We start from the raw sequence: 23,796 nt of genomic DNA, 5'->3' as shown, positions 1-23,796 counted from the left end.
ATATGGGTAGTGTTTTTTTCTTACTGCATATCTGTCATTTTTCTCGGGAAAATGTTTGCTCGCTTTGTCACGGCGATCGTTAGTTCTCCTTGAGCACTCCATATCAGCACCGTCAAATCCGCGCCAAAGACTGGTGCTTTCGTGTATTTATCAAGCAACTCACTGCTAGAATCCGCCGGCGAGACTCCGCGCACACCTGTGAGTGAGAGGCGCGGCAAGGCGACACTGCGACACAGCGACGACGGGATACGAACGACATTCTGCACTGAAGAAGGGTGTGCCCGTTTCCGAACAGGATTCACAAAGAACGTTCTAGTTGAAGGCAGCGGCCATCGTCTCGGAAGGGCGGCTGCGTCGTGCTTGCGAGAACTGAGGTAAGGATCGTGAAAACGCGCAGCATTCCTTTGCGCTTGAGAGATCGCGGTGCGCTACACTTGTCGAACCGGGAGGTTCTTGACCCGTGTCGGCTTGCGGAAAAGTATTGATCGCTGCAAAAGCTACGGCTCTGCTCAGTTAAAGTTGCAGAAACCGTCGCCGCAAGTTCGAATTCAGCAAGTCCTGCGGCTTTTCTGCTGTTCTGAGTAGATGATAGGAAAGTGGTCTGTTGGCCTGAGAGTGAGTGAGGTTGATTGCGAAAATGTCGATCTCATTGGAAAATTTTTGCTACACTCTTTATTCACTGCCAGGCGTATTCAGCAGATTCCATTAGCCCTGGAATGCACCTTCGTGTGCTTGCGCGAGCCGTGTGCGGCGCCGCTAGCTACTGAGGTTTTGATTATCTTTACCATAACCATCTTTACCTACGATACTTTATGATACAGACATTAGATGAGATAGGATCCGACCGTACACACAAAGCCGAGTGCGGTTAATCGATGACGCTAAGTGTAGTGACTAGAGAAGAGTGAAAAATGTCAGAAATGGGAGTTCATCTACATATGAATACCCGAAAGCAGCACTGGGCGTGGCTCTTTTAAGTGTTTTTTAAAACGAAAGCTTTACTAGGCCCATTACGCGAAAATCCGGTCGCCGGTGGTCTCGCCGGTGGACCTGATGGTACCCCAAAAAGACTTCAGCTGCCCACAGAAGCAAGTGTGACTGATACTGCGCCTTTCCTTTCCTGTAAACCAATTATAAAATGCCGGTGAACTTTGATGCGTTCAACGGATGTGTTCGACAAGGGGCGCGCCATGTACTGTCAGGCATTCGGAACTTTTTTTTTTCTGTTCTATAATTTTTGTCTGGTCTTGAAGAGGAGCAATTATTTTGAATTCTGGATTAGCTTAGACAAGAAAAAAGAAAAGCATGTTAGTTTAGTTCTATTTTTCATACCTTTGATGAATGTAATGGCAAAATAAAGAAAACGACTTTTTTACATTTCCTGGAAACTGTGTGTTGCATAATTAGTACTGATATCGCAGTGAGGTGGATTATTGTTGTGTGTAAATTAAATTTCAAGCCATTTGCATATGTATGACATAATCAACGGTTTCACCATATTTAACTTTAGAGTGTGGATGCCCCTGCCAACACATGCTCACAGGATTGGAGATGGGATAGCCAACTCCTACGGGCTCTCCCCAGAATCCATAACATCTGCCTTAAGCCAACTATTAATGTTGCTTTAAGCATCGATACTAACCGAAGTTTGTCCTTTTCAAGACTCTGTCTCTCTAGGCGGCAAAATTTCTTAATGGTGTAACTGGCATAAGCAAAAATGCATAGAACTGACTACATTATGAATTCACTGTCAAGCTGGTTCTTAAAGGACTATAGACACCAAATTTCGGTGGCATTTTTCTTCTTGTTAATGATGCGTAAGCCATTCCTGTCTGCACGCAGTTTTCGCCTACAACTGCTAAATAATTTATAATTGAATTTTCTTTTCTCATCATTTTCAGTTTCAGCAGCCGAGAGGTGGCTGTGACGTCACAATCAAGTCTTGATGTGCGGCATGAAAAGCAGTGGTATGATCGCTGATTCTTCACTTGTAGTGATTCTTGTTCTTGAGGCAGGCTGGCTTTATCATTGTAGTTCATTCAAATGACACAGAAATGTTTATATCGTTGTACTTTCATCCCTCACGTGATGACCTAGACTTGACTTTGACGTCACAACCATCGCTCGGCCATTGAAACCGAAACAGGTGAGGAAAGAAGTTCGATTATAAATTATTCAGCAGTCGTAGGCGAATATGACGTGGTGATCCGTGTACAGTAATGTCTTAAGCATCATTACAAAGGAGAAAACACAAAACCAAAAATTAAGTGTCTACACTCCTTTAAGAACTGTGATTGCGTTGGTTATCCTAAAAACAAGACCAGGTTTTGAAGCTAGTTAGCTTTTCTTTCTTTTTTTGTTTCTTTTCTTTTTACTCTTCCAGTGAGAGTTTAGACAGGAGTCTACTGAGGTCACAGCAGGGAACCATGGCAGCCCACCCAGACTCTGTGATTCAGGAGTTGAGTAGGCTGCACATCAACCACATGACGCCCCAGCAGTACTCTCCACTACGAGGCAAGAAGGTTGGCCCCGTGGTTCCACCCAAGCCCAAGAAAGTCACCAATACGCCTGGACTACATGGAAATTCACATGGTGGGTTTGCAACAAATATGATAAGGTACCATTGAGAGACTGAAGGTACCATTGAGAGACTGAAAGAGAGCAACATAAATTAGAGAACATTTAAGAGGGAACAATGAACTCGGGCAAAGCAATAATGAACAGTGAACAGATGAACGTCATTGCCTTGGTAGCCCAGGAAAATGTAAACATAGCAAGATCGGCAGACAGTAAGGTGAACAGTTCAGACTAGACAGTCTCAAGGGATAGAGGCTCACTTGGCCTTGGACAGGATTAGCTGCAGACCAGCCGGTGGAAGCTTTGTCCTACAGTGTATATAGCTTGGCTGTAGTGGTCTTGATTATGCAGTAGTGCAGTATCTTAATGAACAGTGACATGTTGAAGCTTGTAATGTTTATGGATTGCCATTCTTTTTAAGCCTCAAGCAAAATGGAACAAAATTGAGCCATATTTATTATGCACTGCACAAACGCATTCTTGTCAGAAGAATCTGTTGAAAGCACAGATTTAACCAGAGGGAAAACATTTGAAAACGGCTGAATTCTAATCGTTTCAACTTGTGTGCCTCGAATGAGTGCCTCATTTTATCTTGTCTGCATTCTGACGCGTCTGACTTGACATGGCATTGCCATATAACCACAATCTTAGCATCAGCTAACTGTGCACTCAGTCTTAGATGTAACCTCAAGCACACATCCTGACACTTAAAAAAACTTGCTTATGTTACACTTATCCCCCCAAAAATTAAATAAGCTTCCGCCATATGGGATTCTGAGCAAGCTTACCTCGTAAACAACATTGAATCCTTGCAAAACCATGCTGTTCGCTTCATCTTTTCCCATTACTCCAGCTTCAGCTGTGTCACAGCATTAAAACAATGTGCAGAGTTGGAACTACTATCATATCGACGCCGCTTTGCTCGCCTAACCTTATTTCATAAGCATAATTCCACCCTCCATGATGACTTCTTACTTCTTTTTGCCGCCCCTTGCACTCTTCCCGTGCTGTGATCATAATAAAATGCATAACTTGCCACTCATATTTTTATGCTAAATCATTCATTTCGCACACAATAATATACTGGAAAAGCCTGCCATCACACATCGTTACTGAAGATAACTTACAGTCATTTCAAAATTTTTTGCAATAAAACGCTATGTAATAGCTGATTTAATATTGCCTATTGTAATGTTTCATGCGTTTTTGTTATATGTATTTTGGTTATCAAGTGTGTTGTTGGAATTTCAGTCATTAAAGTGTTATTGCTGTATTTCTTTTGTACGTATTCGTGTACATGTTACTGTATGTACAGAGTTGAGGCTCTTGATTTGTACTATATTTTAAGTATATGCTAAAAAGACGAACTGCACCCTTAAAAGATGTGCTGTACTAACTTGTCATCATCAAATGTGACAGCTCCTAGTGCATGAAAGATTTGAAAGCAGCTGTGAGTTTCTCAGCGTCTTTCATGTCGGGTGTAGAAAGTTGGTGTGTTCCATTATTTTACTGTCATAGCATACATGTTAAACATCTGCATTAGAATATTGTTAACCATAAAAATTACCTTGACTGCAGATTGATTAAACTTAACTTTCTACTCTTTGCAAATGAGTGTAACAGCAATTCATAGCAGCTGTTGCGGCTGATTAGCACTGTTTGCTGCGTCACTAAATTGTACAACTGTGTCATGACTTTTCTAGTTGTTTGCCTTTCAGTGCCCGATGTTACTTACGCCAACATATCAGCACCGCCACCTGTGATGCCTTGCAAAGCAGAACCACAGGCTAGCCCTGCTTCCGCATTTGAAAGACACGCTGTGGTGCCAGCTGCGGCTCTGGATTCAGCAGACCCACTGCCACCACCCCCGCCGCCACCCACGCTTGGCCGCGTACCATCATACTCAGCTTCGCAGCAGCAGCAGACTTGCCGTTCTGCCTCCTATTCAGAAGACTTGCCACCACCATCACCCCCACGGTCGCCTGACAGCCTTGCATATGGCACAGCTCAGTCCTCTTCAGCTTCCTTCCACCACTTCAGACCACAGTCATCAGCGGTGAGTCCCATTCCGGCATGTGGCTCAAGGGATCTTTAGGCCAGCCGAGACAGAGCTCTTGTTTAGTTCCAGCAAACTTCTTCAGCTCACATTCTTCTTGTGTGAGTGTGCAAACATTTATATCTTGTCTTTTGACATCAAGTGGTCGGGGTAGAATCTACACTAAAGGCACATTGGTTAAAGGTCTACACCTAAAGCATGGTTTAATTTGTGCTATGAGCATAATTCTTGCTGTATTGGCAACTGCTGTACTTGTACAATGAAAGCACTCACATAATATGTGCACCCCCTACATTAGATTTTAAAATGTTAGAAAATTTTAATTAACTACAGTGCAAATTTTATTGAACCTCTCACCTCATATGCACCTTTCATATTACCCCCCCCCCCCCCCCCCCCCTTATTTTTTCTTTCACAGAATATTGCTAGGGTCGTTCATTTTCCAGTTAAACCTGATTTCACTCTATTCTTACATCCGAAACATATTCCTTAAAGAAGTCGCTCAGGCCGATCTCTACTTGAAAATTTGCATTCAAGAGAATGTAACTTTGTCGTCTACAAAGCTGAAGACGCCTTTAAAAGGGCTTTTGTTAATTGGGGAAATTAAATCCCTCTTAACTCTTGCTTGAGGGCAATTCAGTAAAGTCTTTCACAGATTCAAGAGGCCAAAACATGTCTAGTGACTGGTTGTCTCATTGACTTTATTGAATCAAGTGCTGCTCACGCTAGCAGCGTCAGGTATTTCTCAGTAGGTTCTTATGCATTTCAAATGGTTGCTGTCGTGTTCCTGCTCTGCATGCAGTGTATTCATTATGCAGGCAAATAAATATGATGTCTTAAATGTTGCCTGCCATCATCTTGTCTCGTAACGTCTGTCAATATCATTGCTTTGGACATTTTAAGTAAGACATTTAAATGAGACTTTTTGGGCTAGTTGTTTATAGTACCTGCATGAAGCATAGAGTACTTTGGAATGATAAGGTGGTCAGGGAAATGAATCAATGCCCTTTCTTTGTTATGGTTGCATACCCAATTCAGCAAGTATACAAAGCATCAAGCAGCAAGTGAGCATATTCAGTGAGCATATTCATGGTGGGAGCAAACAAACTTTAGAAGCCCATTTCCAGGCAGTGCCTTTTGATAACTGAGCCTCCTATTTCCTGTACTTGGCTTATCTGAGGCATGGGTTTCTTCCACGGCATGCAATGATTCACACAGGGAGGTTCCTATGTATTGCTCTCACCCTTTAAGGTGTTGCATACACAGTCGTGTACATAGCAACAGCAGCGACTTATTTTCTCCAAGCAAATTTAGAATCCCTCACAGTGCAAACAGGATGCTTTTTTTACGCTTGCTGGCAAATAGGTAAATAATATTTCTGAAAACAGTGAGGTTGGTTGCATGTCCTCCGCCATTTTCATACAGGCAGGTATTGTTGCCAGTAATAAGACTAACTGTGTTCTGAATTTAGTGTTTTGAGCATATTTGAAACAAAAACTGGTTTCACAATTCTATTACTTTTATTTGGCAAATCCTTGTATTGTATTTTCAAACCACTGTGACTCTGTGCGAAATTTTGCGCCGCTGCCCACAGACTTGATATGATTGCGAGTATGTGTCTAGTGTTCTCAGTAGCTCCACGGCATGTTGACCTCTGGATCTGATATCATGCTGGGGTGGCTGCAGGGTACCCTCATCATAGGGGTGCGCAGAGGGGGAAAGGGGGGAGTGCGCCCTTCCTAATCCTCTCAGGGGAATGGGAAGTCCGCCCCATACCTTCACTCTGTCGGATCTGTGCCATCGTTTCTAAAAGTGCATGCAGATTTTTCACTATACTGGAGGCCGAGGACTCGTGCTATTGCATTCTATGTCATCCTATCCTCTGGAAAGCCGGGGACTCAATTAAGGAACCATTGTGAGAAGCGCTTCGTAGAGTAATTTTCAATTCTGCATTTATGGCAGAGCTTGTTTTGCTTTTAAGCAGAGAACATTTGGTATGTGTTGCTATTCCATGACATCATAATAGTTTATGACCTGACCATTCCTCACCTTCATTCTGTGTTTTGGCTGTCGGGGCCTTGAAGTAGAGGGGGGGGTCTGTGGCGAAAATTCGCCCCCCCCCCCTATTGCAGCACTCTGCGTATGCCTATGCCCTCCAACATCAGCTGATGAAAGCATACTGTGCAGCATGGTCTCGAACATAGTTGTCCATGTTCTACAGCTCTGATGTCCAGGCCTTATGCTTGAGCGTCTGGGTTAAACTTGTGGGGGGGTTGTATGTAAATGTGTGTTTTTCCGTCTCAAAGGAGTAGGCTATGATGAAAGTGACTGTCTGCCATGTAACCTGCAAGTACATTTCATCAGTGATGATCATAATTCATAAGTGTGCACAAATTCTTTTTTTTGCTGTACAGTGCTGTCTCCAAAGAGTTCTTCTTTTAGCATTTTTTTCTTTGAGGTTATGCATAGTAGGTGTTCTGTGCTGCACCGCTGCTAATTATTGTTGATAGAGTATTGCATGAAAGTATTTAGCTCATTCAGTTCAGTTCAGTTCAGTCGTACAGTCGTGTCCGACTCTTCGTGACCCTATTGACCATGTCACGCCACGCTTTCCGGTCTCTCACTATCTTCCTAACATCACATAATTTCATCTGCAGTGCCTCGAGGATGCCATCTAACCATCGCGTTCGCTGCCTACCCCTTCTCCGGCGACCCTCAACCTTTCCCAACATCAAATCTTTCTCCGCGACTCCTCTCTTCTCATCAGATGACCAAAGTAGCTGAGCTTTAACTTTAGAATTTGACCCTCCAATGAGCAGTCAGGGTTTATGGTCGACAATATTGACTGATTTGATCTTCTGGCAGTCCAAGGAACTCTCAAGAGTCTTCGCCAGCACCACAATTCAAACGCGTCAATTCTTCGGCGGTCAGCCTTTTTCACAGTCCAACTCTCGCATCCATACATCACAACTGGAAAGACCATAGCACGAGTTATACGGATCTTGGTTGGCAGACTAATGTCTCTGCTCTTTACTAGGCGGTCAAGGCTAACCATTGCTCTCTTTCCCAGAAGTAGGCGTCTCCTAATTTCATGGCTGCAGTCTCCTTCCGAGGTAATCTTGGAGCCCAAGAAGAGAAAATCTGTCACAGCTTCCACTTCTTGTCCCTTGATGCTCCAGGACTTGATAGGGCAAGACGCCATGATCTTTGTCTTTTTAATGTTCAGTTTAAGCCCAAACTTCTCACTCTCTTCTTGTACGCGCATCAGAAGTCTCTTGAGTTCCGCTTCACTTTCTGCCATTAAAGTGGTATCATCCGCATATCTAAGGTTGTTGATACGTTTTCCAGCAATCTTCACTCCAGCTGAAGAGTCGTCCAGACCAGCCTTCCTCATGATGCACTCTGCATATAGGTTAAATAGGCAGGGCGACAGTATGCAGCCTTGCCTCACTCCTTTCTCAATCGGAAACCAATCAGTAAGACCATGCCCAGTTCTGACTGTGGCCTCTTGCCCTTCATACAGGTTCCTGAGGAGACAGATGAGGTGAATTGGAACTCCCATCTCTTGGAGAGCTTGCCGCAATCTGCTGTGATCTACGCGTCAAACGCTTTCGCATAGTCAATAAAGCAGAAGTAGATGGGTTTCTGGAACTCTCTTGCTTTTTCCATGATCCAGCGAAGGTTGGCAACTTGGTCTCTAGTTCCTCTGCCCTTGCGAAACCCAGCTTGCACGTCCGGAAGCTTCCGATCCACATACTGCTGCCGCCTACCTTGGAGGATTTTCAACATCACCTTGCTAGCATGCGAAATAAGCGCGATCGTGCGGTAGTTGGAACAATCTTTGGCACTGCCTTTCTTTGGAATGGGGATGTAAACTGACCTCCTCCAATCCTGTGGCCACTGCAGGGTTGTCCAAATCTTCTGACATAATGTATGCAGAATGTTAACAGCGTCATGGTTGAGGTTTTGAAGCAACTCAGCTGGAATTGTATCAATTCCGCTAGCTTTGTTCTTAGCAAGGCTGGCTAAGGCCCATTCAACTTCACTCTTCAGGATGCCCGGCTCGAGATCAGTGACCACAACCGTCTTATGTTGGGTTTGCACATTCGGGTCCTTCTTGTACAGTTCTTCTGTGTATTCCTGCCACCTCTTCTTTATCTCTGCGGCTTCAGTGAGGTCCTTGCCTCGTTTGTCCTTTATCACGCCCATCTTAGCACAGAAGCTTCCTTTGATATCTTTGATTGTCTTATACAGAGCTCTTGTGTTCCTTAATTGGCTGTCGTCCTCAACTGCTTGGCACTGTATGTTCAGGAAGGCATTCTTATCTCTCCTTGCTATTTTCTGAAAATCCGCATTGAGAACCTTGTATCTTTCTCTTTCCCCCATAACTTTTGCCATCCTCCTTTCCTCAGCTATTTGCAAAGCCTCTTCAGATAACCATTTTGCTTTCTTGCATTTCTTTTGCTTTGGAACTACCTTAGTAGCAGCTCCTTGTATTATATCACGAACATCAGTCCACATCTCTTCGGGCTCTGTGTCTTCTAGATCTAATTCTTGAAATCGATTCCTCACTTCCACAGCATATTCTAATGGAACTTGATCCAGATTATACCTGAAAGGCCTTCTAGTTTTCTGCGTTTTTCTCAATCGAAGCTTAATCTTGGCAACAAGAAGCTGATGATCGGTGCCACAATCGGCCCCAGGCCTTGTTTTTACTGCTTGTATAGCGCTTCTCCATCTCTGTCGGCAAATAATATAATCGATCTGATTCCTGTACAGACCGTCCGGCGAAGTCCATGTGTACAGGCGCCTCTTGTGCTGTTGAAAATGAGTATTCGCTATGGTCAGGTTGTTTTCTTGACAAAACTCTACTAGCCTCTGCCCAGCTTCATTTGGCTCACCAAGACCGAACTTGCCTGTAATTCCGGATATTTCTTCACTCCCTACCTTAGCATTCCAGTCTCCTATGAGAAAAACAACGTCTGATGATGGAGTGCGGTCTAAAAGGCATTGTAGGTCCGCATAAAATCTCTCAACGTCAGCTTCTTCAGCAGTAGTGGTCGGTGCATAGACTTGGATAACTGTTATGTTGAAAGGGTGACCTTGGATCCGAAGTGAAATCATTCGGTCGTTTTTGGGGTTGTACCCTAGCACTGCTTTGCCCATTCTTCTGTTTACTATGAGAGCGACCCCATTCCTTCTCTTGGATTCGTGCCCACAATAAAAGACATAATGGTCGCCGGAGTTAAATTCTCCCATTCCGATCCACTTGAGCTCGCTGATACCCAAGATATCAATGTTCAATCTGTCCATTTCTCTCTTGACGATATCCAGTTTACCTTGCGTCATAGATCTTACATTCCATGTTGCTATGTGATACATCTCCTTGCAACATCGGACTTTCCGGTCGCTTCCCGACACATCCACAACTGAGCGTCCTTTTGGCTTTAGCCCAGCCGCTTCATTCGTCCTGGAGCTACTAGGAATCGCCCTTTGTTCATCCCCAGTAACATATGGGACGCCTTCCAACCTGGGGGGCTCATCTTCCGGTGCCATATCATTAATGGTATTGTGACTGGCCATAGGGTTTTCTTGGCAGGAAATACTGGAGTGGGTTGCCATTACCTTCTCCAGTGAATCACATTTTGTCAGAACTCTCTGCCGTGACCTGTCTATCTTGGGTGGCCCTACACAGCAGAGCTCACGACTTCATCGAGTTTCGCAAGCCCCTCCGCCACGACAAGGCAGTGATCCATGAAGGGGATTTAGCTCATTACAGTGTGCCTTTTCTTGGTGGCTAAATTAATGCCAGTGTTCTGGCAAATTTTTAGTATGTGCCCCAAAAGTAACATCAGATGCTAGAAGCCCACAAGAAACTAATTCCAGGTATAACTGATGGTTGGTGCATTTCTTCGACATATAAACAGAAAGGAGTTTGTTGGACAAAAAGTAGTGAGTATATGCTGCATGGTTAGTTTATTCTTTTCTTGGTCTAACTTGGGTGCTCATGCATGCATTGGACATTAGCATACTTTTCAGGGCACATGTTTAAAAAAATATGTTTGTCGTTGTGTCCTGTCTAATGTATAATGAGGCAAACTGCTTCATATAACACCAAAGGAAACTGAGAAAGGGTTCAGGAGGAGCCTCTGTGCACAAGTCAGTGTTTCGACAAGAGGACTTGTTTTCACATAGGCTAAGCCAGGTCCTCTTGTCGAAGTGTTGACTTGTGGACTGAAACTCCCTCGTTGATCTCAGACTTTGTTGAGTATCTTTGATGTCTTGTCTAATGTCGTACTTGTTTTGAGCAGATGGCAGCATATGTACAAATTAAGCATCCTTGTGTGTGCTGTTTATTGGTTGCTATGTCAGCTGGGGTCAGGGGGCATACCAGCATCCATGACTGGTATTGGAAGTCAGATGCTGCTTTAGTGCTGGGCCTTTAGATGCGTGATTCTGTGGCACTCGACGGTGCAGCATGGGAATTCCGTGTGTACAGGCTGCATCTATACTACGTTTGTTTTTATTTAGCATATTGCACAGAAGTCTTGCTGTCGCAGTTTTGCCTGTTCCACTATGTTATTCAGCTAAGCGAGCGGAAGCTGGAAAATGTGCTCACGACATCGAAAACTGTGCAGCCCACGGCCGGTTACTCGCAGTCGTTGACCTAGTAGTCTTGCGCGAGCACCGACACATGCGGGCTCCGTCTGGCCGCTGTTGTTTTTGCCAGCCATAATGACTCAACAAACAAACTCTGTTCTGAACTGAGCCTAGTGTACCCGTCTATCACAAGAGATGAGCTAGGGACTCGCGCCTTTCAGACCTTTCGATAGCGATGACCCGTTGCGTGGCCCATTGAGTGACGTGCCGTGGCACTGTCACGAACGGTGACAAGAGCCCGAAAAGCAAGTGCGCGCGCGCGTGCTGTTCCGGCGCGCGTGCGGCGAGCAGTGCGGTCCAATAAAGTAACACATAAAAGCGGGGAAAGGACGGCCGCCGCCGCGGCGGCTCGTACGCTGGTTCGCGCCGGCCGGACAGGGATCTATTTGCGGTGTGTCCGCTTCGTTCCCGGCTGCCGCCGGCGGGCCCCCGGAAAACAGAGCTACAGCCCGCGCCGTCGCCGCGCGCAGCAGACGGCGCAGAGCTCGCGCGCGTCGCCTGCTTGCCTGCCTGCCCGTCAGCGACACCGCCACCGTGTTGGGTTCTTGGATCTGTTTCTTTTATTGTTTTTCTTTGCGTTTCTCTGCGGATGCAACCGTTCGTGGCGGCAGACATCGCCTCGTTAATTTTGTCAGCACAGTTGGCGCTTGGGCCAGAACCGCCCCACGCGCCCACCAGCGAAACTTCGGCCTGAGATCGGCGGCGGCGGTGAGAAAAACTGTCTCCACGTGTAATACGCTCCTTGTCTTGCTGTGCATGCATGGTCTTCTGCTTGCGGATCCTCTGTATTGTGCATGTTAGCATAACGCGTTGCAAAGCGATACTCTTGCAGAGGGTTCCGTTCGTCGTCACGCGTTATCACGCGTACGATCAGCTGACGGTAACTGCGCACGCGCTAACTGATGGCGGTGTGATAACGTTAGTTGCGTCGTGATAGATAAAACGCCGTTTCTGCAGAGTCCATTAGCTGGACAGGTGTGGAAGTGGTGCCTGCGGGCTGCGGATTTTACTGTTTGCTCATTTTATAGTTTTTACGGGTGAACGTTGTGGCGTTACAGAATCCACAAGAATCCATACGGATTCTTCCTCTAGGCAATAAGCGACGCGTTTTGTCTTGGTCATGTTAGGTGACAAGCTTCTCAGTGGAGTTGACCAGCATCTCTCTGGGGAGGTTCTCAGCACCCTAGTTAGAATACATGAAAACTGCTATGGTGGTGGCTTGCTTAAAAAACTCTGGCATCTGCTGAGGCTTCCCAGCATTCTAAATTTACCAACGGCCCTCCTCATTTGCATTTCCCTGAAGGAAAACAAGCCTTGTGAACAACAGCACAAGCAGTCTGTCTTTGACTCGGATCGCGCCGTTACTTTTCCAAAAGGCTACTGCTAGAATGGATAGATGACTAAAAGAAAAGTGGTAGCAAGTAAGTCATGTGGTATAACAGAAATGATGTCCTTGAAGTGCTTTAATTTGGTAAAGTTCTCGGAACAGACTAATACAGCAGTTTTGTTTGATTAGCATACATTATTCGCACAAATCAAGATTACATGAACTATGGGCTGCAGACTGGTGCAGCTTGGCTGTAGTGTGTACATACTACACTTGTACTTGTGTGTACTGCCCGCTTGCTGACGTTTGCTGACGTCAGTGGTAGGTGTTGCAGTAAGAAATGTCTCACTAGCTGAGCACTGCACTACTAGTTGTGAACTTATCATGTGCTTTACTATATTACCAAGGATGTGGACATGATTAAGAGCATATCAGAATTACACTTGATAATCGCCTAGTTTGTTGCTGCACTGTTTTTCACAGTCCGTGGCTGCATTTGGGCAGGGTTTTCTTCAATGAATGTAGCACAGCCGAGCTTTGTCAACACGAATCTACAACGGCAGTCTCCATTGGACTTGCTTTTCGTCGTGTTGTAATGAGGCTCGTTTCGTCAAGTAACCTGCTTCGTCGTCTCTTGCAGAGCACGTACGACACAGGCTCCATCTACGAGCCGATTGTGCCACGTCCTCCGAGCCAGATGTCGGGTTACAGCAGTACGGGCTCCTCCCTTTACTCGGCCTACTACCCGGGCCGCATGGGCGCAGGCCACAAAGGTGGTCACCGTGGCGGCCAGGAGGCTGAGGTGGACCACCTCACTGACCTGCTTGTCCAGAGCATGGAGAGCTCCGGTGATCCAGATTTCTTTGGTGAGTGGAAGGTTTTAAATGCTGGCAATGTTCTCGGCCAGTTTTTCTTGTTTATTTCCCTCATGTACGAGCCTCGCCTTGTTCATCCGTCATGCTTCGGTGTTTTGTCTGATATGTAACGTGCACCCCAGAGGAGCACAAGACACAAGAGGCCCCCACAGGCAATCAGTTTATCTCACCAAAACAATAGGTAAAATGTGTTGGTTGTATACACAGTCTGATCTACTATGAAACAACATGCCTTATTGACACATTGGCTCTGATTAGTACTTGTGTAGTATCAGGACTGACTCGATTTTGATGTTTCCACTGCAGCATTCATATATAACACTTTTGTAATGCTCCTCTAAGTTTGACCGAGTAAAATTAAATATAGTTTCTAAGTGCTAATTGGCATTTCGTCTCATTTTAAACTGTGCAAGCGCAGACAGTATTCTTGAATTGCAGGCTGTGTGTGGCTGTCAAAGCAAATCATTTTTTTTTTTAATTTTTTTTTCAAAGTGGCAGTGCCTATGCCGTAAGTTTATTGCACTAGTAAGGCTAAAGTGTTAAATGCAGTTGATATTTCGTCATGTGATTGATTCTTTTTTTCATGTTCCCCTACCCCCTCCATCTTGATAACCATCTTGATAAATAGAAACACTCTGACTGACTTTTAAAGCAAAAGTCACTAACAAGCACATATAATATGCCAGCTTTGAAGATGACATTTTAATTTTCATTCACTGTGATAATGGAAATGATGAAGGTGAATGCTTTCTAAGTTCCTCGCTACGCCAAACCACTTTTACATAACTTGCATGCATTCAATAACTTAGCATCATATTTTAATGGCCTCACTGTGTGCAGATAACAATGAATGTACCCCCTAACACTTGGCCCTTTGTATCTTCTAACCACGCTTGCTCAGACGATGACGACGAACCACCAGTCATTGGTAAGGGATGATAACTTTGTTGTCATGATTGCATGCAATGTGACTGACCACCAAGGAAACTGCCTCTAGCAATGCTACTTATTTGTCCCTTTTACATGCATGCACTGTTATTGTGGAGCAAGTATATGGCTCACATGTATGTTATCTTGGAGCCAGTAATGGTAACTTCCCCTAGCGCAGTGGCTGAGTGATTAGGCGGGCTGCCAAGAGTGTTTAGGTCTCAGTTGAAGGACATGGAAGATCTATATTCCATACAAATATGGTGAAGCGTGTTTCACTTTGTCAGCTGCAGTTGATACTGAGAGATCAGGGATTCACTAGTGACATAGCTGAAGAATTTTGCTGTTAGTTTATTTCCTTACACACTCAGCAGCTCATGTTTGTGAATCTGCTTTGGCTGCAGGGAACAGTGGCATGTATGCTTTATTGTGAATTGTCAGCCTTTTATTTTGTTTTGCAGTAATATGGTGCATGCAGAATATTTTTGACTAAATGCATTGGGCAGCTGAGCTGCCTTGTTTCGTATTTTTTCTAAATGCAGCGCTAAAAAACCAGGACAAAGAAGAAGGCGGAGACGCGGCACGAGCGCAAAGAAGAAAACAGAGACACAACATGAGCGCTCGTGTCGTGTCCCTGCATTTCTTTTTGTCCTCGCTTTTTCACGCTACATTTTAAAAAATGCAAATGCTCCCAATTTGCACAGTTTAGCATCCTTGTGCCTCCTCCCTTATTTTGTTGCAGGCATGTGTTACAAGTGTGGTGAAAAAGTTCTTGGGGAAGGCAGTGGGTGCACTGCCATGGACCAGGTCTACCACATCAAGTGCTTCACCTGCCACGTGTGCAGTGAGTTTATTCACGCGCAGCTTTTTGAGGCATTGTCCTCAGCTCTGAGTCCTGATCTCTCTTCTTGCATTTGTTACAGTGAAAGAGCTGAGAGGAAAGCCCTTCTTTGCCATGGACGGCAAGCCGTACTGTGAAGACGACTACCTGGTATGCAAGTGATAAAAGCATTTTCAACTTTGATCAAAGGTTTCCTTTTTGTTTCACGCAAGATATGGTTCACTACTGCAGTTTTAGCTGCACAGTCAAACAATAAAAGCGCAACTTTTCACTTCTTGCTCATGCATTAGTTGGTTACTTTTGAGCAGTCTCAAGATAACTGTCTGGACAAGGGATGTACAAGTGTATTTTATTGGAAGCAAGCAGAATCTTCTCATTACTCTTCTTTTTGCAGAACACATTGGAGAAATGCTGCGTCTGTGAAAAGCCCATCTTGGACAGGGTAAGCGCAATCTTTTCTCCTTTCTTCAAGCAAAACCTCCACTGCAGAGGTGCATTCACAGAGGCACCAACACCAGCAGCTGGTGTCTCTTGTAGTTCAGTAATACTAACAGCATGGTGCTCTCAAAACATGGGGATCAAGCAAGCAGGACCCACTTGTCAACTGTGGTTCATATTTATGGGAACATGCATTCTGAAGCTTTTGTAATAGGTAGATTTTGTTAGATTCCTGCGTTTCAGTTGATGCCAGTTACTTGTGCCAATTTGTGATGAAATCAAACTCACTTGTCTATAATACCGACGTTCAGAGGTGTGCGTGTGTCTCCTTCGTGTACCTGTTTCAGAGCTCAGTGTGATGAGGTGCATTGTGGCCTACTTCCTCCATTTTCTGAATTTCATTCCATTGCTTTAATTGGCTCGCACAGAGCCATGTCTAAGTGCACTATTTTAGAGTGTGCCTTGCATTGTGCAGATCCTGCGTGCCACAGGCAAGCCCTACCACCCAGCCTGCTTTCGGTGTGTCGTGTGTGGTCAGTGCCTGGACGGCATTCCCTTCACTGTGGACGCCACGAGTCGGGTTCACTGCATTGACGACTTCCACAAGTATGTCCCGCTTTGTTACACTGGCTTCAGAGATGCTTTAATGGCCCTTCCTTTTGTTTACTTCAGTCATGGGCCGTCCCTTGCGAGATCTGTCATGCCAGGCTGTTGTTCTGATTGTGGTGTTGAAGACAAAATGTCACCATTAGCCTAAAACAAGATATAATGTTTATTAGCAAGAGGCCTAAACAGAATGCAGAAGAAAAACACAGCACAACAGCTTGTGAATAATCGAGTGCTGTTGACGTTGCACATGCCATGTTGGAACTTGCGCAATCGTGTGCAGTGGTGGTGCTAAAAAGGAAAGGTTTGGACAGAGACAGCAGCATTGACCAGGCTATGTACTTTGCACCTTATCGTTTTATCTACTGTCTTCATCTTATATGTGCACATCGAAAGGAGCACATACAGTCTTTGTCAAACATTTAGAGCCCAGGGAGTCTCTCTTTTTTTTTTTTTTACCCGTGCAGTGGGCTTTCTTTAGCATTCATATAGGTTCTCCTGAGGGACAGTGTATGGTAAAGAAATCTTCTTGCCTTCAGGAGATTTGGAGCACATAACAAGCTGAGAAACAGCAGATCCTCTGGCCTCTAAATTTTTGACAAAGACTTTACCTACCAGCGTAGGTTGGTGGAATCATTCGTGAGTCAACTCATTCGGGCTCCTCACACTCACATGATCGAGTCCGAACTCGTATTCATATCATGATCCGAGTTGTTTTTTTATGGCACATAAGCAACTCAGGCTCTCATGCACCAAGTACATAGCCTAGATTGTGTGTGAGTTCGGACTCCAGTTCAGGTCATGACCTGAGTCATCAGTTCGGGCTCAGACTTGGATCACGATCTGTTTTTGTGATGGTAGGGTGTGCCTTTTTTCTTTTATTTAGTGACAGCAAAAGGGAAGAAAGACTTACTGCCATGACAAAGGACCCTTGCGGGCACAGTGGCTCTGCAACGTTTCTTGGTGACCGGAGGAGGGAAATCTGTAGAATCTGTAGCCTGCGCTGGCTCCCTGGCATATTGTGTTCATTTTGCACACGATGAAGGTTGCCACTGATGTAAAACTTAGTATGGATAGGCGCCCTTTCAGGCTTTTTGTTTATGCCTGCTGACAACCTATATTAAGCTTTGATTGTATCAGAAACCAAAATTAAAGATACATGTGGTGCTTCAGTCACATGAAAAACAATCAACCAAACCAAAGCACAAAAAATAAAGCCTCATACTTAAACTAATTGTCTTAGTCAGGACCACTTGAGCTAAGGAAATTGCTCAGCAAAGTGAAAGAGCGAGTCCAGATGAGTCGTGAGTTAAAATGACCGAGCGAGCCCAAATGAGTCATAAGTGAGTCTGGATGAGTTGAGTCCATATGAGTGAGTAAGCCCAAATTAGTTGTCGAAATGAATGAACCCAGATGAGTTGTGAGTCAAAATGAGTTGAGTGGAGTGAGCCCAGGTCAGTCGTGAGTACCAACGACTGGTCAACTCCGGACGAGTCATTAGTAGAGCAAGTTCCTAGTTAAAATGAGCTTAAGTTCACGAGTTCGGTGAGCCCGAGCATAGGTGGGTTGAGGAAGTTTTAGTTTGAGTGAGCCCGCAGGTTGACCAAAATTTAGTGAGTGAGCTTGAGTGAGCACCTGTGATTTTGCCTACCAACGTGCCCAAGTGGGCAGCATTGAGGAGTTATTGATTAGAAATGTATCCTGTCAAAGCTCAACTCTTTGGTGATATTTTCTTTTGTCACGTGCCTAAAACTTTAGGTTGTCTTTAAGATTTTCTGAGAAGGTCTTCAAGACTTGAGTGAGTTACAGTTGGTAACTTTTGTTTTTTAACGCAAGAGTGTTAGTACCTCCGTGTGAAAAAAAAAATTGTCCGTTGTCATCGGCCTTGAAAAATCATAAGAATGCCTCTGGCAGGTGGTAGTTGGGAGGCGACAAACATCCGTACCCTAGTACTCTGGTCTTGCAGCCTCGAAAAGTTATGGCCATTCTTCTGGCAGATGGTAATTAGCAGGTGACAAGGCTGGGCACTGATAGGTGAGAGATTTAATGGTGTACTAGCACACATTTCTCTTTCGCTCATGGGAGTCGGCAGACATGCGATTGGTTGGCAGGTTGCAGGTTGAGTTGGTAGGAGCTGCCAACTTGGGTGCATGTTTTCATATATGTGGGTGAGACGGGAATCGAACACATGGGTTCCTTGCACCCCCCTTTTGAAGCTTCGCTGCCTTGAAAAATTATGATCATACATGCCTCCGGGGAGTGGCACGGGAGTGTCCACTTCTTTGACCACAAGGCTATGATGATCCTGTTGAGCTCGAAACCTTCAACTGAAAGAAATGTCAACTGCTACAAGATATCCCCCGTGGTCTTGAGCGGGCACCTAAAAGGAAATTGCTACTGCGCAGTAATAAATGATTTAGAAACTAACATTCATGTGTCTACCATTTCTTTACATAGGTGATAACGTAACCGTGTCGCATGCTGTGGAAAAGTGACACTCTTGTGCATGTGCTGCATGAATCTTGCTGATCGTTCGTAAACTTTTATTTCCAGGAAGTTTGCCCCTCGCTGCTGTGTGTGCTCTCAGCCCATTATGCCAGAGCCAGGGAAAGAAGAAACGGTGAGAGTTGTTGCCCTGGACCGGAGCTTCCACATCAACTGCTACAGATGTGAGGTAGGCACCTGGTTCAAAAATGTTTTAAGCGATGGCTTGTACAACTCATTCGGTCTAAAAGCCGTCGGCATCGTAGTTGGCACCGCATGTCGGAAATAATGGGGGTGCGTAAAGGAAACCATATTATGGTAATTTGTGGTTCCAATGATTGATGATTGGTTGGTGTGTGATAGGCGATTTCAAGTTAATGGAATAATTGTAGTTAACTGATGAATTAAATTAAAAATGAAAAAAAATTGAAAAAAAAAGGGGGTTGATAGGTGTCAGAATTCTCAGATGCCAATCAATGCTTAATGATGTTAATGAAGAAAATTCAGTGCGTAATTGATCAGTTCATTAAAGTAATTCAACAAAAAAATTGAAAAAGGGGGGCTCAGTGGTGACAAGAATGGAAATGGAAAGGCAGTGTTTGCTTACGCTGAGTACCAGTGTATTAACCCTTTCAGCCCTAGCGTCGTCAAATGACGACAGGACTTACAATCGAAATTTTCAGCATGAAAAAAGAACCGAAACTGCTTGTATTTTTCCCTCACTGTACTATTGGAAGTACTAGTGCCATCGCCATGGTTAGTCACGTGACTCTACGGCGCCGCGCCGAACGAGGAAGAAGAAATCACAACAACCAACATGGCAGACACGCCGTCAGGTACGTGCGCTTTTTTTTCTTTTATAATTGAATAACTTCTGCTTAGTTTACGTTGCGATTTTTTTTTATAGTGTCTAAACAGATTGCGGAGAACGCGTGTACTTGAATAAGCCTCATTGCATTGTGCTATTACTTGTAAGAAGAAGTTTTTTCCGTGTGCGGTTTTGACGACAGCAGGGCTTTGTGGTTGTATATGGCGTGCCGTCGGCTTGCCATTGCCCGATTTCAGTGCGTCTTTCTTTCGTTTTTCAGGCACGCCTATGCCGTGTATACCGACAGATTCATTCTACTCCCACCATAACTTGCATTCTAGGCATCTGGAAGAATGCACGGATGCAATTTTCCATGAACTTGATAATGGAAACTTGTCTGATGTGGAGGGAGAAATCGACGGATCTTCCGACAGCGGTGACGAGTTTGAGCAGCCTGAGCCAGAACAGCTGGAAAGCGAGGATGAAAGCTCGGACGATGATTTCCAACCATCGACAGCTGCATGGACAAGGAAGAAGTTCATAAAACCGGACACAACTTTTGAGTGCGAAGAATTTGCTTCATTGAATGCTGACGAAGAAATGCACTCACCGTGGGAGTATTTCTGTCGCTACATCCCGAAGAGCATATTCATTGAACTAGCCGAAAAGACGAACCAGTATTCTCTACTGCAAGAAGGCAAATCTGTTAGCACAAACGAACAAGAGATCCGACAACTCTTTGCACTTCACCTCATCATGGGCGTCACGCGATACCCAAGGCTGCGGTTATATTGGAAGCCGGAAATGAAGACTAGGCTGGTCGCATCTACCGAGCTCTCACGGAACCGCTTTGAAAAGCTAAGAAACAATCTCCACATTGTTGACGTGTCTCGGCCTGACCCTGATGATCGCCTCTGGAAGGTAAGACCCCTCCTTGATAAATTCGAAGAAAGATGTCAGGCACTGCATGTGGAGGAGCGATTGTGTATCGATGAACAAATTGTTCCCTTCAAAGGAAAGCTTGATATAAAGCAGTATGTGAAAGGGAAACCACACCCCTGGGGTATAAAAATTTTCATGCTTTGTGGAGAGTCTGGCATCGTGTATTCTTCGCTGCCGTATCAGGGGTCAACGACACGGTTAGAAGAAAGCTTCAAGCAACAATATGGTGTAACAGGTGCTATAGTGTCCCAGCTGGCTAATCGAGTTCCCTGCGGCAAGGGACACAAGCTATTTTTTGACAATTATTTTACATCGCTACCTCTTCTGCGCGCGCTGCTAGACAAGAAAATATTTGCGGCAGGAACTATTCGAACCAACCGGTGTGAAAAATGCCCATTGGAGTCTGAGAAAGTTCTAAAGAAAAAAGGCCGCGGAAATTCAGCTTACATGGTCAGCAAGGACAGAAAAGTAGCTATCACGCGATGGTATGACAACAAAGTTGTGACCATGGCATCGAACTTTGTGGCCATCGATGACGAGGACACTGCCAAGCGATGGAGCAAGACAGATAAGTGCTACATTGAAGTGAAACGCCCAGCTGTTGTAAGGATGTACAACAGCAGCATGGGTGGAGTCGATAAAACCGACTTCCTTGTAGCCCTCTACCGTACGAAGATTCGGTCGCGAAAGTGGACGCTGAGGGTGATATTTCACATTATCAATGCCTCAGTTGTGAATGCCTGGCTGGAGTACAGAAGTGATGCAGTTGCACGAGGGCTGATGCCTGCCAAGCAGCTGGACTTACTTGACTTCACCCTCCATATTAGTGAAGCACTTGCACGAGCCGACAGTCTGCCAAAGATGCAAAAGCGAGGAAGGCCATCACTCTCCCCTCTGGTGACTTCGAAAAAAGCAAGGTATGCTGAAAATAGGCCTGTACAAGACGTCAGGTTTGATAACGTGGGACACTGGCCTCTTCGGACCGACAGCAGGGAACAGCGTTGTAAGCTTGAGGGATGCACAGGACAAACCCGTATCATGTGCGAAAAATGCAATGTCCACCTGTGTCTTACCAAGGCTCGAAACTGCTTTAGAGGCTTCCACATGAACAATTAGTGAAGTTTGTGTCTGCAATGATTGTGTTTTCGACCTCTGAATAAATTTTCTTTTCACTGCCTTTCGCAACCACTGAGCCCTGATGTGTGGTATTGACGACATGATTGTAAATCGGCAAATAATAACACAAATGACTTGTTTTTTGCTCAGGCATGTTTCTAGAGTACTTGTGGTGTAAAATATGCAAAGCAAAAAAATATATGCAACAAATAGAAAATCCAGGGCTGAAAGGGTTAAAAATGAAGGAAAAATAAAAAATAAAATTTCCGCTGCATTATGTTGTAAGCAAAACCTGTGTGTTTTCCCACTGTGCAAAGAGCCAGTCATTTGTGCACTTAATGTGCGGGTGTGTGTGCACATTATTGCTTCCTTAGTTTCTTTATTACATTGTTTTACATCCGTGACCTACAATGGCCACAAGAGTGCTAGTGTGGCTCTTTACAACCTGCCATTTGTGATATATAAACCTAGTCAGTCTTTAGAATGAGTCCACCGCCTAAGGGCTAGGGCAAGACTGTCATCGCAAGCCTGGATGTCTCTTTTCACCGAGACATGCAGTTCACATTGAAGAGCAAATACTGCTCTTGCCTGTAATTTTAACTGAAGAGCCTCAGTGTTAATCTAGCATTGAAATTTAATGAATCACTACAAGGCATCCATGTACTGAGTAATTAGCGCACGTTAGAGCCCCAGGTGGTCGAAACTATTTCACAGCCCTCCACCACGGCATGTATGTTAACACGTTAACAGCGTCATGACGTTCATGGTTGCCGAAATTAATATTTCAGGCAGTCATCTATCAAGTGACTAGTTGCATGGTTAAAATGGTTAAAGGTTGCTACAGCAAATTTCTTTCGTTTTTCTCGTTATGTGTCATTAAAGCGGCCATTTCGAACACGCTTCACAGTACTGCAATGCATGCTTTCAAATATGTAGGAAACCCCCTCCTTTCTTAAGAACTCTCAGATTCCATTCAATGTACAGGACTGTGGACTGCTGCTCTCCTCTGAAGCAGAGGGCCGGGGCTGCTACCCACTGGACGACCACATCTTGTGCAGGAGCTGTAATGCACGACGTGTGCAGACGCTCACTTCCAGGATGGTGTCCGAACTCTGAGGTCCTCCGGCTCCACGGCGATGCCCCACTGACCGCGCAACATTGTGATAAACTATACCTGAATGTGTCTACAGAAAGCTAGAGGCACTATGTCAACTTTTAGTCAATTTTAACTAAGCCTACCTGCAGCCATTTTTGCATAAGGAAATCGTTATACATTGGGCAAGTATCACTCAGCATTCCAACTGTGCATACTGCAGGCTTGTGTCTGGAAAGTAAAACAATAGTAGCAGTCAATAAATCATATTGGGTTGGCTGCTAAACATGTGAATCCAGTAATGATTTTGATATATTATTTCATATCCCCTCTCTCCTTCAGTCTCTGGCATAGATGAGACTGTCAGCAGTGCACCTGCATTGCCAAGAGCACTAGATGCCGGACTTGTATGGCAAAGAGCTCTCAAAGAATATAACCTTGTTTTTGTGCAATAGGTCACACAAAGGGCCCTGCACTTCCCGTTGTTGGGTGATGCAAGAAAACCACTCTGTTACATTACAACAAAATTCTCTACTGGCCTCTTGCATTGCCATTTGCAACGTATCCAAGACTATAGTAAAGGACCGCTTCCAGGTACAAATAGTAAATTTATGATTTGAACAAAGATTGGAAAGAGGAGTCCTCATTTCCTGTCGTGCAGCACAATTAGGTGATGTTCTCTAGGGACAAAGTTGTATGCAAGGAATGGTGGGATGCAGGGCCCTTTTAAACTCTCCACTTGGAAGTTTTTCTACTCGACGGCCTCTGGGCGCTGTCAGCAGTTAAACAACTGCCTTTGCTCCTCGTCAATGTTAATCAATGCAGTGTTGTGATGTAGACAGTTGATGCAAATATAAGTGTACTGCGCCACTGTGTGGACATGCATACTCGCAACAGTGGTAGACAAATTGACAACTGTTTCACTGCTACTCGGCAAGAAATTGTAAATATCTTAAATGGACTTAGTGCCAATGTATTCGAACTTCAGAGGTCAATAAAATATTGTGCAACGCAGCTTGGCATGCATTTTTCCAACGACTGAATGA

The 23,796-nt window shown here is 44.7% G+C and overlaps 1 protein-coding gene across 4 annotated transcripts; it reads left to right on the top strand.

Moving 5' to 3' along the window:
- Positions 1 to 42: 42 nt before the first annotated feature.
- On the top strand, positions 43 to 23,765 carry Zyx (lipoma-preferred partner zyxin). Of its 4 annotated transcripts, XM_084599249.1 has the most exons (13): positions 43 to 374; positions 1,902 to 1,967; positions 2,098 to 2,146; positions 2,384 to 2,592; positions 4,296 to 4,633; positions 13,261 to 13,486; positions 14,397 to 14,423; positions 15,165 to 15,266; positions 15,346 to 15,413; positions 15,658 to 15,705; positions 16,177 to 16,307; positions 18,861 to 18,981; positions 22,642 to 23,765. In XM_084599249.1, exons 4-13 carry the CDS (start codon positions 2,427 to 2,429, stop codon positions 22,771 to 22,773), a joined length of 1,359 nt encoding a protein of 452 aa, XP_084455375.1. In that variant the 5' UTR covers positions 43 to 374; positions 1,902 to 1,967; positions 2,098 to 2,146; positions 2,384 to 2,426; the 3' UTR covers positions 22,774 to 23,765. The 4 variants fall into 4 exon arrangements, with proteins under 4 accessions (XP_084455375.1, XP_084455376.1, XP_084455374.1 ...); XM_084599250.1 differs by lacking the exon at positions 2,098 to 2,146; XM_084599248.1 differs by lacking the exons at positions 1,902 to 1,967; positions 2,098 to 2,146.
- Positions 23,766 to 23,796: the final 31 nt, after the last annotated feature.

This window comes from Amblyomma maculatum, chromosome 3 (assembly GCF_055883805.1).
Source record: "Amblyomma maculatum isolate TAMU_Amacu chromosome 3, ASM5588380v1, whole genome shotgun sequence".
NCBI lineage: Eukaryota > Metazoa > Arthropoda > Arachnida > Ixodida > Ixodidae > Amblyomma > Amblyomma maculatum.
The sequence above is the reverse complement of the archived record's forward strand: the minus strand, read 5'-3'. Positions and strand labels throughout refer to the sequence as shown.

Coding starts and splice junctions, on each gene's coding strand:
- Zyx (XM_084599248.1), top strand. CDS start 2,427: ATGGCAGCCCACCCAGACTCTGTGATTCAGGAGTTGAGTAGGCTGCAC. Junction 13,487..14,396: donor CGGTGATCCAGATTTCTTTG/GTGAGTGGAAGG, acceptor ACGCTTGCTCAG/ACGATGACGACGAACCACCA. Junction 14,424..15,164: donor CGACGAACCACCAGTCATTG/GTAAGGGATGAT, acceptor ATTTTGTTGCAG/GCATGTGTTACAAGTGTGGT.